General features: G+C 47.2%; 2 protein-coding genes across 3 annotated transcripts in view; one reads left to right on the top strand and one right to left on the bottom strand.

The window, feature by feature from the left end:
* Positions 1–18,848, top strand: part of Rftn1 (raftlin, lipid raft linker 1) — a 195,995-nt gene extending 177,147 nt beyond the window's left edge. Inside the window, exons 8-10 of the mRNA XM_027923158.2 lie at positions 8,307–8,410; positions 9,393–9,474; positions 17,497–18,848. Coding sequence (XP_027778959.2) covers positions 8,307–8,410; positions 9,393–9,474; positions 17,497–17,895 — 585 coding nt within the window. The 3' untranslated portion in view covers positions 17,896–18,848. The remainder of the gene's footprint in view (positions 1–8,306; positions 8,411–9,392; positions 9,475–17,496) is intronic.
* Positions 1–19,095, bottom strand: part of Oxnad1 (oxidoreductase NAD binding domain containing 1) — an 84,788-nt gene that overhangs the window by 4,779 nt on the left and 60,914 nt on the right. The window contains exon 10 of one of the 2 annotated variants that reach the window (XM_027923160.2): positions 16,332–19,035. The exons of the other annotated variant lie outside the window; for it this stretch is intronic. The gene's annotated coding sequence lies outside the window, so the exon portion shown is untranslated. Of the gene's footprint in view, positions 1–16,331; positions 19,036–19,095 lie in introns of those variants that run through there. 2 annotated transcript variants of the gene reach the window in all.

Below are 19,095 nucleotides of genomic sequence, written 5' to 3'. Positions count from 1 at the left end.
CCCACCCCTATGCAGTATGTAAGGTGTCAGCTCTGGGAGGCTCCCAGCCCCGTCTGAGTGAGTGGCTTGCAGGATCTAACAGCTTTGAGTTGCTGAACTGTTTACACACAGAACCACAGCATCTGTCCCTACAGATGGCTGGAGTCTGCCCCAGCCACCACCCTCTTGACCTCCAAACATCCAGCCTTTCCTTTCCTGAAACGTGGGACCCTTTGCTGGTGCCTGCCTCTTCCACACAGGTGTGTGCCTGCAACCAGCTCTGATGACAGGTACAGCAGTCAGTCTCCCACCCCCCATCCCTTCACTTCATTGCCCTACTTGCTTTCCAAGTATATGACTTCAAGGAAACCACGCATTCCAGAAGCGGATCACCAGTGTGTCCCAGAATCCAGGGCTCTGTTATACACGCGCAGGTTTGGTTTTCCTGCCAGTTTGGCATGGCGCTTTCAGAGAAGCTAGGGCAGCAGCTTCTTAAGCTAGGACGCTGGGTTTTTATCTCTTGCTCTCAGGGTAGGCTGATGGCACTGCTGGGCCTCATGGTGGGTTACCATCCATTAGACACAAGGCTTCCAGAGGTAATGCAAGGTCACCATGTGTCTGGCATGGAGGAAGTGAAGGCTAGGTGTGCCAGCATCAAGAATGGTGAAAAATTGGCAATGCCGAGTCCCTTCCAAGGGTAGGTATGTTATTTATTTCTCTTAAATCAAATAAGGTTGTTAAATGGCTAGGACATTCTGGGGAACTGAGGCAGTGTGTAGGCCCTCCTTCTTGTAGTCGGGTCAGAAAGATTTGAGGCATGTTTCTCAGAGTAACAGGCAATGAGTTTAGTAGGATGGATGAGAAAGGGGAAAAGAAGACACTCAAGGTGTCTCTGCTGCCTTCCAGTTTTAGTGGGGTTCTCAGAGAAGCTTCCAGAGAGTCCAGCCCAGGTCTACCTCTTGAATTTTGACTGACAGCAGGATGACATCAGACTTTCAAGTTCCCACTGACATGACAACTCTAGGTCTCTTTGACCCATGCTGACTGGTTCTAATTGAATTCTTAACCATAAATTCTTAGATTTTATGGTTAGGTAGAATTATCCTTATCTCCTTGAGTTCCGGGATCTGGTCTGTGGAAAGGGTCACAAAAGTCTATCCTTCAGGGCATCTTGTGTTCTCTTAATGACATTATTTCAGGCCTAAATTTCTCCTCATTTACTGAGGAATGTGACATATTCTAGCCACTTAAGGCAGGCAGGGGTGTAGGCAAATTGCTTCTTAGAAAAGGAAGCATGTGCGGTCACACAGTGGGCCTGTTTTATAGAATTATTCCCTTAACCTCCTGCTGCTCTCCACTCAGGTCTGTGTGTTCCATTATCAAGGTGACTTCCACAAAGATTTTCCTCTTAAAGGTTGGCTTGGTTAGTTGGCTCTCCCTAGAATAAGATACAGGTTAGCTTCTGTCATGTAGTAAAGCACCCCAAAGCACAGTGATTTAAAATAGCAAGGGAGGCTGGGTGTGGTGGCACATGCCTGCAGTCGTAGCAACTTGGGAGGCAGAGGCAAGAGGATCTTAAGTTCAAGAGCCTCAGCAACTTAGTGAGACCCTGTCTCAAAAAGGAATGGGGATGTAGCTCAGTAGTAAAGCTCCCCTGGGTTAAATCTCTAGTACAAAAAAAAAAAAAAAAATGGTGGTTAGCTGGGATCTTGTTCATATGGGTGAGTCTCCACCGATCTCAGCAAGACTCACACATAGCGGTTGTCTGGTGGCTGGTGGGCGGATCCAAGGTGGCATCTGCCACATGTTTGCTGATGGTCTGGGCCATGTGTCTGGCATCACCCGATGGGCTAGCCCGGGCTTGTCCTCATGGCAGGAGCAAGGTCTCTGAGAGCAGGCAGATGCAGCAAGGTCCCCTGAGGCCTGGGTTCAGAACTCCCATCATCTCATCTGCCAGATCCTTTTTGTCAGAGCAAGTTCCAAGATTCCAGGATTCTAGAGGTGGAGAAATGGTCTTTATGCAAGAAGCTGTCCAGTAACGTTGTAAAGTGGCCTTTTCAGGGAGGTCATAATTGAGACCATTTTTGTAAACAATGTACTTCAAATAATAGTTTGGGTAATAGTTATTATTATCCATTATCCTGTCGAGTTCCTAAAATGCTATGGAGTGAGCTGCCCTATGCGTGTGGTGCAGTAAATCAAGCAAAGATGTGAATTCACCAGCAGGGGTGGGCAAGGAGTCTTGGAACTGAAGCTTTCTACATGCTACATGTATTTTCATCTGCCCCCTTTTCTACATCTAAGAACTAAGCTTTTTTCTTTTTATTCTCTTTGAACATTTTGAAAGCCAAAGTTGTGGAAAATGAGATGACTGCTCTCTTAGACTCTATTATGTTGGCCTAATTACATATCAGCAAAATGTTTTTCTGGGGCATTGTGTGTAAGACAAAGAGGAAAACAACATCTCCAGCCGGCCAGTAATGCCTGTCCCTCCCCCTGGCTGGCAGGCACAGTGGTGGCCTGGAGGAGGACGAGAGTGAGGCGGGCAGGTCTGCCGGGGCGGCTGGCTCCAGAGGGGTGTGCACTTTATCCAGAGAGGATGGAGGGGCAAGCCATCACTTCCTTCCTTCCCTCCCTCCCCCATGCCTGCATGAGCTTCTATCTGGTGGGGAGCCATGTGGCCATTCTCCCCATCCCCCGGCCTGGCCTCTCCTGGGACAGAAAAGCTCACACATCTTTGCATCCAAGTGCCCAGCCCAGAGCCAGGTTCACTGAATGTTGAGACTGATGAATGAATTGTGGTGCCAGGCATACTCTTACTCTTTAGGATGCTGAGGGATGGACATGCTGAGTTTTCTGCAAGCCCCCCAACTTTGTAATATCCACTTTGCATTTGATCATAGAAGTGAAATGTTCTCTTTCAGCTTGGCATTCTCCTGCTGCCCTACATGCGAGTCTCCACTTTCCTTGTGGACCTTCACCTGCCTATGCACCACTGTGGCTCATGTCATCTTCGGCTCATCCCCCTCACCAGGAAACCTGGTCCTTAGCCTCATCCTGTGCTGGCCAATGCCTCCAAGTTCTTATCTCCACTCTAAGCGTTGCCTGACATTGGGCTGTGGATTAGTTTCTTTTTGCTGCTATAACAAATTACAAGTTTAGTGGCTTGAAACAACATAAGTTTGTTATCCAGAGATCAGAAGTCTGAAATGGGTACAAGGGGATAAAGTCGAGATGTTGCCAGGACCACATTGTTTTTGGAGATTCAAGGATCAGGGAGTCCTTCCTAGCTTCTAGAACCTGCCCATGTTCCTTGTCTTGTGGCCCCTTCCTGGTATCACTCTGGCCTCTGCTTCTCTCATCACATCTCTGATTCTGACTCTCCTGCCTTTGTTACTACACTGGCTCCACCCAAAGTAATCCAGGATAAACTGTCCATGTCAAGATTCTTAAGTTAATCACATTTGCCAAATCTTTTTTATTATGTCTTTATTAGTGCTATAGTTATACAGAACAGTAGGATTTGTTATAAATGCACATAACATAATTTGATCCATCTCATTCCCCAATATTTTCCCTTTTCCTTTCCCTCCTCCCTCTCCTAATCTCCTTCCTCTACTCCACTGGTCTTCTATTATTTCTTAATCAGTACGTTATTATTATTCATAAAAGTGGGATTCATACATGCACATAATTTGGTTAATTTCATTCTGCAGTCCCTCTCTTGTCCTCCCCCTTATCCCTTTCCTCTACTGTTCTCTCTCCTATTTTCATGAGATCCACCTTTCCTTATTCTTTATATCTCTCTAGCTTCCACCTAGGAGGAGAAAACATTCAATCCTTCATTTTCTGTGCCTGGTTTATTTCACTTAGAATGATGTTCTTTAGTTCCATCCATTTACCAGGAAATGACATAATTTCACTCACCTTTATGGCTGAGTAGAACACCATTGTGGATATATACCACATTTTCTTTATCCATTCACCTGTTGACAGATACCTGGGCTGGTTCCTTAACTTGGCTATTCTGAATTATGCTGCAGTAAGCATTGGGATGCAGGTATCACTGTTGTATGCCAATCTCAGCTCTTAGCATGAGATAGCTGGGTCATATGGTAGTTCTACTCCTAGTCCTGAGAAATCTCTATATTGATTTCCACAGTGTTTGTACTAATTTGCAGTCCTACTCAAAATGTTGCCAAATCTTGTTTTTACCATGTAAGGGAACACATTCACAGGCTCTGGAGATTAGAGTGTAGTTATCTTTGGAGGCTGTTATTCTGTCTACCTACATGCAGTTTCATTTTCTGCAAGACATCTTTACAGGTTCCTCAACTTTAGCGTGTTTGGAAGGGAATTCTTTCCTCTCATTGTCCCCCCTTGTCCTGTATGCTCTGGGTCAACACATGAGCAACCACTAATTCCCAGTTCCTCCAGCCTCTGTATGAAAACATACCAAGTTAACAAGCCTAACACTAATGGACACTTGGGTTTTTTTTTTTTTTTTTTTTCCAGTGTCTTGCTATTACAGTTTTCCAGTGAACATCTTTGTACATTTTCATATATATACAAAAGATAAATTCCCAGAAATGAGATTGTTAGGTCTAAGGTTAAATGTATTTATAATTTTGAGAGAGACTGTCAAATTGTCCTCCCCAAAGGTTGACTTAGTTTGCCCTCTCATCAGCAATGTGATAAAATGGTTGCTTCCCGACAGTCTTGTCAACAAAGTCCGTTGTCAAACTTGAAGGTTTTTTTTTTTTAAAAAAAAACAACCAGTTTGATAGGTAAAAAAAACAGTATCTTAGGGTAGTTTAATATGCATTTCTTTTATTACGAGAGTCTGCTTTTTTCTTCACGTGCTTAATGACCATTTGATTTTCCTTTTCTTTGATCTTTAAATCCTTGTCCAATTGAAAAACTTGAGATTACTGGACTTTTTGCCTATCAATTTCTAGAGGCGCTTTCTTAGCTATAATACGACTACAAATATCTTCCCATTTCTTCATTCATCTTTTGAACTTGTGAATGTTGTCTTTTGTCACGCAAATGGATTTTTATGTAATCAAATTATTATTTTTTGACTTCTAGATTTTAAGTTATTAGGAAAGGGCAAACTGTATTTGAAAGTATGAACTTTCTCACTGGACCAATATGTGACTTCCTCATTCTTTTGCCGGCACAGAGGATCTTTAAAAATTATCAAAAGACAAATGCATTTCTTAGTAAACTCTATATTGTTACATTTTTACAGGGTTAAGGGAAGGCTGTGTTGGATGTCTGTTTCCTTAGCTGATTTGCAACCACTGGAGAAATTACAGGGAACAAAGGGGGAAAAGAGCCATAAATACAAATGAATTCCTTTTATACAAGTTGAAAAACCACAGGACATGCTCTACTTTTTTTTAACACTCCAGGTGTGATGGGAGATTACGTATCTACCACAAGAGAGTGGAGAGTTAATTAAAATTTTTGCTCTGACTCACAGAAAGAAATGTCTTTTCGTTTGATAAGCAGGCTGGCTTTGGAGTGCCGGTTGCTGCTTTCTTCTTCTCCTCACTAGAGTGTCACAAAAAAGCAGATCAAAGTGAGCCTTCCATCCAGATCCGTTTCCTACCACCTTTCTTAGCTAATGGACTTAAAAGTGTCTTCTGCACGGGGCTCATCTCGTGTATTAGAAATGCTGTCGTCTTGCTGCATTCATAATATGCAAACTGCCTTTGATAGATGCTTATGGAAAGCCACATTGAACATTAATTACATGGAGACGGCCCAAATAGTTGGAGTGGGAGAGCCTGGCAGAGAGTCACACCTCACCTCTAACATTTCTTTTATTTCACTCATCAACTCACCACGTGATTGATGACCAGGAATTAACACTTGGGATTGAACCCTCCCAAGGACCAGTAATGTTTTGCTGTGTTTTCCCTTGTCCTTTTGGTCTTTATGATTCTGCACCCTCTGGCTGACATCTCCCACCCTGAGAGGGGAAAAAAACTGTTTGGGCGAAATCCTGCTGTTTTTCTCTTTAAGATAGTGACAAAATGAAATAAAATGGAAGCAAAATAGAAGCCACCCTGGTGAGGCCCGTCTGAACAGGCGGGTCAGGCTGCGGCAGGGGTCGTTCATTGTCTTGCAGCTCTGGGCTCACGCAGAGAAAACCGGGCCAGGGTATAGCCACCAATAAAAGGACTCCATTCTGCCACTCAGGGCTTTGTGAGGCGCCAAAGCTTGTCCTGGTTGCTATGGCTACTGTCTGATTGTGGTGGGTTTGTCACAGTGCTTGATAAAGTGGGAAGGTTATTCATGATAGGCCCAAGTAATCATAACCTCGCAAAGCTGGAGAATGTGGATTTAAATTTTTTTTCCTCCTTTCTCTCTTTAGACCGGGAACACAGGCATGGGGGCAGGGGAACTCTGGATACAATAGCCACAGGGCTCTTCCTCCAGCCTGGCAGAAGGGGTACTGGCCAAGGGTGCTGGGCTGGAAGGGAGGCACCTGTGTGCCAGGGCGACTGCAGAAAGGAGCCTGCTGGCCAAGTGTTGACCATCTCCCGTGACTGTGGGGCTTGGGGAGGGGCCACAGTGGCATCCTCTGCTGCAGCCTTCCATAAACTGATGACATTGTTCTCCTTTCTTCTCTCTTCCCCGAATCCCCTTCCAGCGCGACACTCTGCCCTCATCATCATTTCTCAGACAGTTGATCCTTTAAAAGTCCATCTATTTTTTTCTTCTTCTTTATATGGAGAATAATGGGAAAGCTTAGATTGGGAGTGACAGCTGATAGATTTCTGGCTGCAGAATTAGACTCTCTCCCCCAGAAGACCTAAGAGATATCTAGGCAATGATTTCATGCATATCTGTATAAGAACTATTGAGAGGAGCTCTTGAAAATACGGATTCCAGGGGCTCATTCCCAGAGTTTCTGATTAGTGGGTCTCAGCTGGGCCCCAAGAATCTATTTCTCACAAGTTCCAGGTAAGGCCCCTATGTTGCCTACTCCAGGACCAAGCTTTGAGAGTCACGGCTCAGGTCCATACTTCCTGCATACATTTGAGAAAATTTGAGTTTCCCAAAGGATACATTAGTTGCGAGGGGCTCCGGTGACTTGTGGAGGCACAGTGGGATTGGTGTCCAGTTACAGAAAGTTTAAAAGCTGTCTGAAGAGGCGGGCAGATTGTTCTTTCATCTCCCTCCCTTCCTTCTGGCTCCCAAGTGTAGGGCAGCCAGATGAGCTGATTGTGTCCCGAATGGCCGCCAGCAGGCAGTCTCACCAGGGCTGCTTCCCTTGCCAGCACGGCACTCCAGGCTACTACACACTGATGCCTCCACATGAGGCCCACCCTGCTTGGAGCCCCAGGCCCAGCTTCATCTTGTAATTTGTGCAGGTTCCTGAAAGCTGGCTTTGACGGTGGCCTGGATCTTTCTTTTTTCTGACATTCGAGGCCTGTGGCCCTGGCAGCAGACCAGTCTGTACTTTGGTGACCGCACTGTGAACTCTGCGGCAGGGCTGTGCCGTTCTTCACCTGTGCATCCCACTGCAGTTCTCAAACACTCGAGGAATGAGTCGTGTGCACCCACGGGACACAAGGAATCTGGATGCATGTTTGACATTTTCGGAGGCCAGTGACAAGCTAAGAAAACAGGAGTCCAGGGTGTTCACAGCCTAGCTGGTGTGGTGAAGGTGCCTACATGGAGTAACCCAGCGCAGTGGCCTCACCTTAGGGTTGTCTTCTTGTGTGAGCAGGGCTGCATTTTCAGATTGAAAGATAAGTATTAGTCCCCTGGATCCTAATTTGAAATAAAGCACTGACAGCATTCATCTCTGGATGGCAGGGTGGATAGCACAGGTGAAACTGCTTCTGTGTGTGCACGGGGGTGTGTGCGCGCACATGTGCATGCATGTATGTGTGCCAGGCTGAGACTGGATGCAAATGACTTGATCATTTGTCAAATGTAATTTAACTCCCCATGACACTCTGAAATCATCCAGAGCAGTGTGTGTTATCATAGACCCTGAACGTGCCTTTGAGGCGAGGTAATTGTGTTTCTTCAATGAAACTCACAGGAGGCTATTTGTCCAGACAAGAATAAAACAAAATTAATGGATTAATCTTTTGGCTGTAATTCCTTGCCAACTACACAGACTGTGTCAGGGCCTGGAAAGAAATCCCATGTTGGCAGTTTGGCTCTAAATTTAACTCTCCGGCACACAACAGAGCACCTCTTCTTGGCTTTGTTGGGCTGGTAGATGGAACAGTGGCCTCCTGTGGCTTGGAGGTGGTTTGAGGCAGCAGTGGGGCTAATGGTGGCCTTTTTTTGCCCAGGGCGTGGAGATTCAGACTGACTACGTGCCCCTGCTGAACTCACTGGCAGCCTATGGCTGGCAGCTCACCTGTGTGCTTCCGACTCCCGTTGTCAAGACTACCAGGTAACAATGACTGGTTGTTGTTATTGAAGTTACTCCATGCTAGGCACTGTTCTAACAAGCACTCCATGTGGAGGACTGACTTAATCCTGCGACAAGCCTGTGAAGCTGGTGTGTTGACCCTCCAACTGGGAGATGCAGAGCCAGAATTTCACCTTCTCCACTCTCACACACACCTCCTCTTTACCCCTTCTGCCCAGGGAATCTGTCCTGCCCAGGGGACCTAAGATTAGCCACCTGGGCCAAATGTGGTGAGAAGATGTTTGCAAGTTAAGAGATTTTAAAAGAGAACCAGAAGGGTGGAGGCAAGAGAAAACGATGCTCTCCTATACACTGTTTCTGTCATCATTAGCTCCAAGTCACAGGGATGAGCCACCCTCACCACTTCTGTTTGTGTGGGTCAGAGCTGATTGGCAGCTGCCATGGTGCTACCCACCTGGCACTGCGTGTCTGTAGGAGCTGAGCTGTGAACGAGCTCACGTTGGTCATACTTCTGCCAGCTGTCCTCATGGCTGAGGACTGAGCTCTTCACCCAGGTCCTTATTTACACCCCCATCCCTGCCATAATTACCAAAGATAGCCTTGGGAGAGGCCCCACCTCTGAGTCTGAATCTCACCAGTGTGTCCCCATTTGATTAAGATGCCAACTACTTTACATCAAGGGAAGGGAGTTTTCACCTAGGGAGCCTGCTTTGCAGGGATACCCAGAATGCTTCTGCAGGTCATCTGAGATGGCCCCCAGACTGGGGGTGGGTGAGTGGAGTGGGGCCATTTCTTTTACCATCTGGTGGTGCTTTCCCTGCATTGGGCTCTCCAGCCATTACAGGAGGTGAGCAGAGGGCCTGGCTGACACAGGCTCAGGCACGCAATGCAGGCATGTAGCAAGATGGTGCCCACTGTCATGAAATTGGGGACTGTAGCACCCAGGCTAGATTTGGGGTTCCTCCGGTGTAACATGACTCAGTCTCAGCTCACTGTGTTGTAGGGAAGGGAGCATCTCCACCAAGCAGATTGTCTTTCTTCAGAGACCATGTCTACCTCAGAAAATCAAGAAGAAGGAATCAAAGGTAAGAAACCTCTGGGTTTCAACAGAGCTTCATCTTCCAGTGCATTTCCCACAGCAGCTGGATGGGCAGCCTGCTCCAACTTTCAAGTGCTTTCAGAGCCCAGGGAACACCTGAGCCCCTTGACAGACTGAATCACACCTGAGGCTACTGAGGGGACTGGAGGGCTATTCTGCCAACCTCCTGAGGGCCAGGCTGGATGGGGGGACAGAGGCTTTTCTGGACCCCCACAGATAACAGATAATCCCACAATGCCAAAATCGGGGGTAACACATCAGCTGTAGTCTGACTGGGGTGGGGATAGCTTGAGCTCAAGATGTGGGTGGCTTCTCTGTCTTAATCCCACTACAAGCTGATTGGCGCTCTGGCTTGCACGTTTGATCCTCAGGACATAGATGTTTGTGATCTTGGCAAAGAGACCCTGCCAGAGTCCCTTCTTGACAGGCTCTGACCTGTCAAGGATGGATGGCCACAGTAACAGCTGGTGATACAGATGGAAGCGAGTCATAGCATGTGGCAGCAAGTCCTCAGGCCAGGCTGTGGTCAGGGATTCCCAGAGTCTTTTCCCTCTTGCTAGACTTCTCATGAACTGTTCTGGGTACAGCTGCACTAAGAGACTGTGGCCATTCTCAGAATCTGCTGTTTCCTAAAGCTAAGTTCAAGTCCTCCCCTTGGGCCAGGTGACTGTAAGGCTTCACACCCCCATGCTTTGCAGCCTTTACCTGTGTGTTAAATATCCATCAGTGGCTCACGTGTGGAAGGCTTGGTTACAGCTGATGGAGCTACTGGGAGGAAGTCTAGGGGGAGGAAATTAGGTCATCGAGCATGCCCTTGATGGGGCTACAGAGACCTGGCCCCTTCCTGTCTGTTTTCTGGACACCAGAAAGTGAGCAGCTCCTCTGCCATCCTCTACCTGATGCTGCCCCGAAACACTGGTGTCAGCCAACCACAGACTTAATCCTCCTTTGAAACCGTGAGCCAAAATAAATCTTTCCCTCCTTTTAAGTTGATTTTTCTCAGGTATTTTGTGAAAGCTATGTGATATATTGTGGGTGTATCACCAGTTGCTCAGTATGAGTCCAGGCACTTGAGGGAATCCACCAAAGCTCCAGTTAGGTGTCACCTGGATCCGCTTTATTCCATTCTAATGGTGAAGGTCATACTCTGGACAGAACCTGCTTGACCTGCTCAGCTCTGCACAGTTGCACCATCTCTAGGTTCCCCACTCTTGGTTGGTTCCTTGTGTTTTCTGGACACAGAGGCCCAGGCAGGAGCATCCAGCCAGCGAACAGATTGGAGTAGCCCCTCACCAGCCAACAAATCCAGGGGGTGCCCACTCATGGAAGGAATGCCAAGGCGATGGGGACGCAAAGCCAGATGGGCTGGAGTGCAGAGGAAGGGCTCTCTCCAGGCTCTGGGATGGTAATGTGACAGGTGACAGCAGCAGTGGACCAGCAGGCAGTCGCTGATCCACTATTAACCACCAGGAGCAGTCAGCCACCGGCTGGAAGATGGATGGCCACAGACCACTGTCAGTACTGCTCTGCCACAGGCTCACGGGATGACATCACTCAGAGAAAGTGACATTCAACAAGCAGTGCATAAGAGTTCTCCTGCCAAACGTTGGAAGGAATCTGGCTTCAGCCCTTAAGGAGACAGTGCTGTCTTTCCTTGCCAGGTGTCTGCCTGTGGTGCAATTTGACTTCAGTAGGAAGGCCCTGGCCTGGCAGGGACAAGTCAGTGGCCAATTTGAGCCAGGCTGGGTGTGGTAGTGCGCACCTGTGATCCCAGTGACTCAGGAGGCTAAGGCAGGAGAATGAAAGTTTGAGGGCAGCCTCGGTAACTTAGACCTTGTCTCAAAAAAGGCTGAGGATGTAGCTCAGTAACAGAGCAACACAGCATTCAATCCCCAAGAAGGCAGAACTGCCTTTCTTTGGGGGAAAAACTGGAGAAGATGGGAGGACCCCCCCCCACACCACCAATTTAGTAATAACTTCCAGACCTAATCGGCTCTATAATAAATGCAGTTAGACTGCTTTCTCTTTTAATGTGCCTGCATCATTTCAAGATTGGAGGTGCGTGATGTCAAGTACTTGTGCTCTCGTGAGACCTCCAAGTCACCTCACTGGTATAGTCCCAGGAAGAGGGGAGTTTGCCACTAAACATCTTTATGCATCTTCCGCACTCGATGTATCTCTTTGTCTCCGTCATTGTTGCCTCAGCCCCCTCGGTCTGTGTCCCCTGGTAATTCCATGTAGTCCTCATGATGGAACCCACAGCTCTTGACAGTGTGTGCCACACCGTTTTCTCTTGGTTCTGTCCCACCGTGTTCTGATACACCAAGTTCCTTGGGATTCTCTCTCTCTCTCTCTCTCTCTCTCTCTCTCTCTCTCTCTCTCTCTCTCTCCTCTCTCTCGTCTTCTCAGAAAATCTTCCGTCCCAAGGCTTCACTCAGGACCTCAATGCTGTTACATCTGTGTTTTTAGCCCTTGCTTTGCACGGGACTGCAGTGCGCTACCTCCTCTCGCTTGCTCCATCAAGAGCATGCACAGGACTTTGCCCCTCCCTACCTGGCCCACCTGGCCCCATCTAGAGGAACAACACCCGCCCACCTGGGGGGTCCTCCCTAACTTGCCCTCTCCTTCCCACTATATTTAGCTTACCCTTAAGACCTGTCAACTTTAGGCCCTAGAAACTTTTTTTCCCATACCAACCATACTAGTAATCTAAAGCAATCCATGGAGGGGATATTCTTTTTATTTATTTTAATTAGGTATATATGGCAGAATGCATTTTGATTCAATGTACACAACTGCAGCACAACTTTACATTTCTGTGGTTGCATACCATGTAGCGTCGCACCATATGTGATGGCCATCTCATTCCACCATGTTTCCTCCCCTCATGCCCTCTTCCCACACCTCCCTCCTCTTTGTCCTATCAAAGTTCCTCCATTTTTCCCATATCCCTCTATTATGGATCAGCATCCACTTATCAGAACATTCAGCCTTTGGTTTTTTGGGATTGGCTTACTTCACTTAATGTGATATTCTCCATTGACCTACAAATGCCATAATTCATTCTCTTTTAATGCTAAGTAATATTCCATTGTGTATATACACCACAGTTTCTTTATCCATCCATCTGTTGAAGGGTGTCTACATTGGTTCCACAGTTTAGCTATTGTGAATTGAGCTAATAAACTCTTGAATCCATCCATGGCCCTATGTGATCTGGCCCCCTCTTACTTCTGCCAGCCCCTTACTCTGCATCCCAGCGCCCATTCTCCTCTGCTCTCCTTGGCCACAGGGCCTTGCTTTGGCTATTCCCTCACCTAGGATACACTCTTCCATTTCATCTCCACTCAGGCATCCTTTTCTCAGGACACCTCTCTTAATTGAGGCCAAGCCAGGCTTCTTCACAACACAGTGCAGAAGAACCATATTCCCCTGCCGTGCAGAGCTCTCCTGTGGATCTCTCGTGATTTATGCTCTTTGATTTATTCTTTCCTGGTAGTCAGACATTCATTCCAGGAGAGCAAAGACTTTTCCCTTTGATTACTGTTCACCCAGTACCTGGATTTTCATTGGTGCTCAACAAATATCTATTGAATCAATGAATGAGTAATCAAACTTCGGAGCCCAGAACATGTACATTCCAATCTAGCACTGAAACTTTTGAAAGAAATTGCAGGATTGCCACATCAAGGATGTGGCGCATCGGGTCCTCTTTTAATGAGCAACGTGGACAAAATTCTCCAAGACCTTTCAGCATTTGAAAGAAACCTCTGTGTATGTGTGATTTTTCAAAGCAAATACTAAACTCCTTCAAAGGGAAAAGGTGATTTCTACTATTCAGAAGTCTCTCTTCCAGCTAAAATGTTTTAAGTGAACACATATATAACTTATTAAACCGTGCAATTTAAATCCATTAGCCCCCTGCTGAACTCTGGACACACACTACTGTAAAGCCAAGGATTTTCTTCTCTCAGTTCTCCAAGTTTGAAGGAGCCCTGGATTCGGGGCATACTCAGGTGTTGCACATTATCTGGTTTGGGAAGACCCTGACTCTGCAGGCTGTTTTCCTAGCCAATTTGTGGTTGGCTCAGATTTTCCCTGGTATTTCTCAGAACGCAGAACACACTGGGGTAGGCCAAAGACACATACCCCTAGCCTCTCCTTGCTTTCTGAGGTGTCTCCTTTTTGAGCCTTGGGATCTTGAGGTTTTTGTTTATTTAAAACTGTGACTGTCCTCTGCTTAAAGGAGAAAGAGCAAGGCCTGCATGGTGAAAGAGACAGGTAGAAGGTAGAAGGGAGGAGTATGGAGGAAGCTATTCCCTGATGGCAAAAGGAGGGCTGGGAGATGGTGTTTTTTTCTCCCCAGATATTTCCTGAGTGGCTAAGCCCTGCCCAGTTGTTTCTTCTTAGTTAAGTGGGTTTCAAAATGTGGTCCATTGACTGGCAATATCATCACCACCCTGGAGTTTGTCAGACTCAAAGTCTGCCTTCCCTCCCCATGCCTACAGGGTCAGACCCTCTGGAACAGGGTGGGCAGCTGTTTGAAGGAGCCCTTCAGTGATCTTGGTGTCTGCTGAGGGCAAAGTGCCAGGGTCTTAGTGAACAGTTAGGACCCTTTTTCAGAATCACCCGGGGATCTCCATTCTAATTTTATAGTAATTCTTTTTTTTTTTTTTTTTTTAATGTGCCTGTTGCAGGGTGTGATAGTGCACTCCTATAATCCCAGCAGCTCAGGAGGCTGAGGCAGGAGCATTGCTAGTTCAAGGTTAGCCTCAGCAACTTAGGATCTTGCCGAGTTGCTTCGGGCCTGTCTCTAAAAGGGCTAGGAATGTGGTTCAGTGGTGCCCCTGGGTTTCATCCCTGGTATTGGGGGGGAGGGTTGCCTGTCAAGGAGACTTCAGTGTAGATACTTGTTTGTAATAAGCAAAACCAAAGTATTTTTAATGGCAGTTGAGTCTGGACTCTGATTAGCTCATTACTCAACCTAATGAGCTCAGCATCTGACCTAGAAGATACATTTCGCCCTTGTAAGGTCTGAAGGCTGAGGCATCATGCTTTGGGCTAAGTATTTCAAAGGTATAGCCTCTCCTGTCACTTCCTCTCAATTCTCTCAGAAGCAAGAGACTAAGGCCTTTAGCCAAGAAAGAAAGGCTTAGAAAGGTGGAGCTGGAAAAAGCAGAGTTTGAATTCCAGCACTATTTTCCACCTGTGTGATTTGGGGCAAGTTGCATAACCTTTCTGAATCTCTGTGATCACCTTTAAAACAGCACTAATAATGTTGAATGAGGGTCTTGCTTTGGAATTCAGGAAAATGAGAACCTGTGATCCAGATTGACACAGTGGCTCTTTTGGTATGTTCCTGTTCCTTCCTCAGCATCTGTTCTAAGGCAGTCTGCCTTCGTGACCCTCAACATTCAGCTTCCAGATTATGTATCCCTGAGTTTGAGCCACTGTCTCTCCCTGAGAGCCTCCCCTGGTCAAGGAGAAACAAAGGAAAAGGGAAGGCCTGGGTCAGAGCTTCCTGGGAATCTGTCTGCAGCACCCATGACAGCTGTGGTAGGAGTCATGAGGTCACCCACAAATCCATCTGAAGGCACAGACAACTGTAGTCCTAGAAGGCGTCTGGCTTGGTAGATTTTTCCATGATGACACTGAAGGACAGAAAGTGGCTGTTCCCACGCAGCTCACCACTGACAGTTTAAGATCTTTCTCTGCCCAATAGTCCAGGAAGAGTCCTGGAGAAAGTGGCTGGTGTGCTTGCTATGGGCCTTCCCACGGCCTGTGCACTTCTTTGACAGTCTTGACGACTGTCAGATCAACAAAATGTGAACAGGAAACAATGTGGCCAGGCACCCAGAGGGGACTGTGGGAGTTCTGCATATTTGGCAAGAGCAGTCCCTGAGAAGATATCTGGGATCATGTTAGAAACTGACAAGTCTTGAGGGTGGAAGGTCTGACTACTGGTGGCAGTGCACCACACAATTTCAGAGGGTGCTGTTCACATCAGCCATGGCGTGGACGGACCCTGGCCCAGAGACAACTATTTTAGAGATAGGAACTGTTTTAGACAGAGATTCAGAGGGTAATCACTTGCCCAAGGACCGACAGCTAACAAATACCAGAATGCATTTAATTTGGGCTTAGCTGCCACAGCACTTTGACATTTTAGCATGAAGGGCCTCTTAGCCAAAACAGCTGCACAAGTAAAATTTCCTGATTTCTTCAATAGTTGACCACCTCTTGAGGATTATTTATATATAGGCAGGCTTAACTGGCCTCTCTAAAAATATGTAAAATGGGAAGAGGTTCTGACTACTTGGGAATATCCATTTTTTAAAAGGGCTCTTCCATTTGGGCTGGAATCAAGGTATAATGGCCACTGCATATCACAAGGCATCAGTGTGGCAGGCAGCAGCAGCCACTGAGGCCTGAAATTGGTGGCCTCCTCTGGTGGATGGTGGCTCCTTAAAATGCCTGCTGGGCAGTCTTGGCTGAAGTGTGCACATCTACAAGCTGAGTAGGGTCTGAGGTGCCGCTTAGCCAGTGGAGTGATCCTACCATGGGAAATGAGTAGCTTGGGTGGAAGAAGTTCCAACCGTCCCCAAAGGAAAGTCTGCAGAATAAGTGTCCCAAGAAATGAGTGACAAAGGGGGAAACCCATCCAACATTGTAAAGTGAACTTATTGGGGGTTGGGTAGGGGAGAATACGATACATGTCAAATCCTGACTTCAACACGTATTTCACTCCTTTTTCTCTACTTTGATGGAATACTCAAATTTACCAGTTTTGTCCAAAAGGGGTTAAAATCCAGGGAATCCCATAATGCATCAAATCTCAGTATCTTGTGTTTCAGCAAATGTTTTATTTAAGGAAATAGATCTCTGCCACAGGAAACTCTGCAAAGGTGGGATGGTTTTTAAAAATTTACATATGTTTGGTTTTTCATAGCAAAGTACTCATAAGTATGTGTATGGTAAGTTTCCCACTGATGGTGCAATTGCAGTCCTGGGCCCCCTTCTCTAGCCATGTGATACACTGTAGGAACCAAAGGCTTCCTTCGATCTCGGTGTCTAATTAAAGTACATATTTGGTGTCACCACTGTGGTTCAGCTGAAGTGGAAGGAAGTGACCATGATGGGAACTGCAAATGAAAGCCCCTGTGTATCCTGTGGGTCACAGATGAGAAAACAAGTTGAGCAATCTGTCCAGGGAGTGGCAGGGCTGGGCCTCTCCTGGGCAGTCTTGCTGCAGAGCTTTGATGAGACCAGGGTTCTTGGCTCAGCTCTGTTTGGTTGCCAGTTGGGCTTCTCGCGAAGTAGCCTCCTAGATAGATTTGGGTGGAGGAAGTTTTTGGAGGGTGTGCCCTTAAGACATCTGGAGGGTGGAGGAGGGAGCAGAGGGAAAACCTGGGCTATGATGAGGTCACAAGCCCCGAGGTGGCTCTAGAGCCGGGATGGCCTTTCAGAGTTAGGTCAAGGTGATGAGCTGTTACGTACCACCTGGACTAGCTGTTCTGGGTCACCATGGGCAGAGGAGGCACCATAGGCAAGATGGTGAGAGGGCTGGCAGCAGTCCTTGCAGCTGAGGAAAGAATCTGTCAGTCCTGCAGAGGGCTCTGGGTGACACAGGAACAGCATCTGCCCCATGGCCTGTGCCCTAACTTAGTAAGCTGGGGAGAGAATGCAGGCCCTGTGCTTAGTTAGGAACCCACAGTATGCTCAGACTGGAAATGAGTAGCTGCAAAAATGGCCCCAAGGAGCTATTCCTGGCACTCCAAATAACAGGATTTCAGGACTCCTTTTGCCACATTGGTAAGGGATGCATCAGAACACACACCCCACAGCACCCCCAAATCCACATTTAGAATCAACTCTCTAAGACATGAACAGATGGATAGATGGGTTGGTGTTGACTCAGGAATCCTGGCAGTTGGGTCTGGTCAGTTGATTTGGGCAGGAAGCTGAGGTCAGAGAGGCTGTGTATTTATCCCATTCTCGTGATTTCCAGTTTCAGTGGCGATTCTCCCGAGAAGACATACACAGCAGGCAGATGAGGAAATCCAAAGGCAAACTCAGTGCCAGAGACAAACGACTAGCAGAAGAAAACGAGAAGAATTTAGAAGACCAGTTCTCTAAAGATGGAGATGTGGGAAACTGTGTGCTGGACAGGCAACAGGAGGATGGTGCCTCTGAGATGATGAAGGTTCCTGTTCAAGAGGTCAGAGAAGAGATGGCCCCTGCCAGCTATCTGGGAGGGGAGCCTGCAGAGTGTGGGGCTGTGCAGAATGGTCCTGCCAGCTTCACCAGGGCCCCGGTGGCCTATGGGCACTCCAATCTGGGAGAGGATGCTGGGAATAGGGGTGCAGAGGAAGTTGCTGGAGAACCTGCTCCAGCAGAAGAAAACTGAGTCTTAGGCAGGTTATGCTGAAGCTAGATGATCTGGCAAACCGGAGGCATCTTGCCAGCAGCCGGTTTGCCCTGGTGTTGTGTATTACCCTTTGGCTTGACCTCTCCTTGTGAGCTCACCCAGGCCCTTCCAGGGCCGGTCTCTGACAGTGTTGGTTTCTGCACATCTGATTGGAGGGTGGCATAATGACCCTGTATTAGAATGCTAGGTCAGGTTACTTCCTTTAGACCTCAGGGTTGGAGGCCCAGCTCTGGCTCCACCACTCCTCCTGAGGGAGGGTCTGGACCATCCAGTGCCTATACCACCCCCAAAGGACCACCAGGGTGAATCTGGGTCAAATCTATGGTCATCCCTGGCTCTAAACCAAGGCTGTTGTTCCCTTCCCACCCTGCCAGAGCAGTATCTGTCCCCTGCTGCTTTGCACAGCAGCTACCTGGTGACTTTTAACTACCCCCTGGAGCCCTATATGGGCTCTTCTCCAGCTAGACCCCTGCTGCTTTGGCAAAGAAAGTGACAGCATTGGGGAGGGGAGATGTCCAGCCTCCTGGCTTTTCTCAAAACAGTCCTAGATACTTGCAATTTGGAAATGAAGAGGTGAGTCTTTGTGCACCTATTCTTACAGAATGTTTAAAGGTGTTCTGTGTTAGTATTAATGCCAAAAAAATTTTTTTTGTATTCAGCACATCCTAGGAATATGTTACTTCTGTCATTTCAGAGCATCTAGGCTGGCTGGGTGCCATTGTTATGTGCTATTTTAATCAGTGTATCATTGGCCAAGTTGTTACCCATGTATGTTGTGTCTCATGTGTTTATATTGTTCAGAAAGTATTGCTAAGGCTTTAAGTAGACGCATCTGGCAAACCTTGGAGAGAGAATGCCGTTTGTCTTGACTGAAACAACAGCCTGTCTCTTCTCTTGTTTAGTTACTTAAAGCAATAAATCATCTGAGTTTAGTGCCTTGTGAGTATTTATCATGTGACAACAAAAGTCCTGGCCTAATGTCCAAAGGACTCCACTCCTCATCCGTTATTCAGGTTTTATAAGTTTCTAACTCCTGGCAGCTTGATGACTTGTGGGAAGAGAACAAAGCTCCTATGGAACACTGCAGAGCCAGCTGGGCATGCTGTGCTTTCTCGCCGTCTGTAGAAAGATGGAAAATGACATTTAAATGCCACCAGGTAAGCAAAGAGGGCATGGGGG

The sequence above is a fragment of the Marmota flaviventris genome, chromosome 1 (genome assembly GCF_047511675.1).
Source record: "Marmota flaviventris isolate mMarFla1 chromosome 1, mMarFla1.hap1, whole genome shotgun sequence".
In the NCBI taxonomy this organism is placed as follows: domain Eukaryota; kingdom Metazoa; phylum Chordata; class Mammalia; order Rodentia; family Sciuridae; genus Marmota; species Marmota flaviventris.
This window is presented reverse-complemented; position numbering and strand designations above follow the sequence as displayed.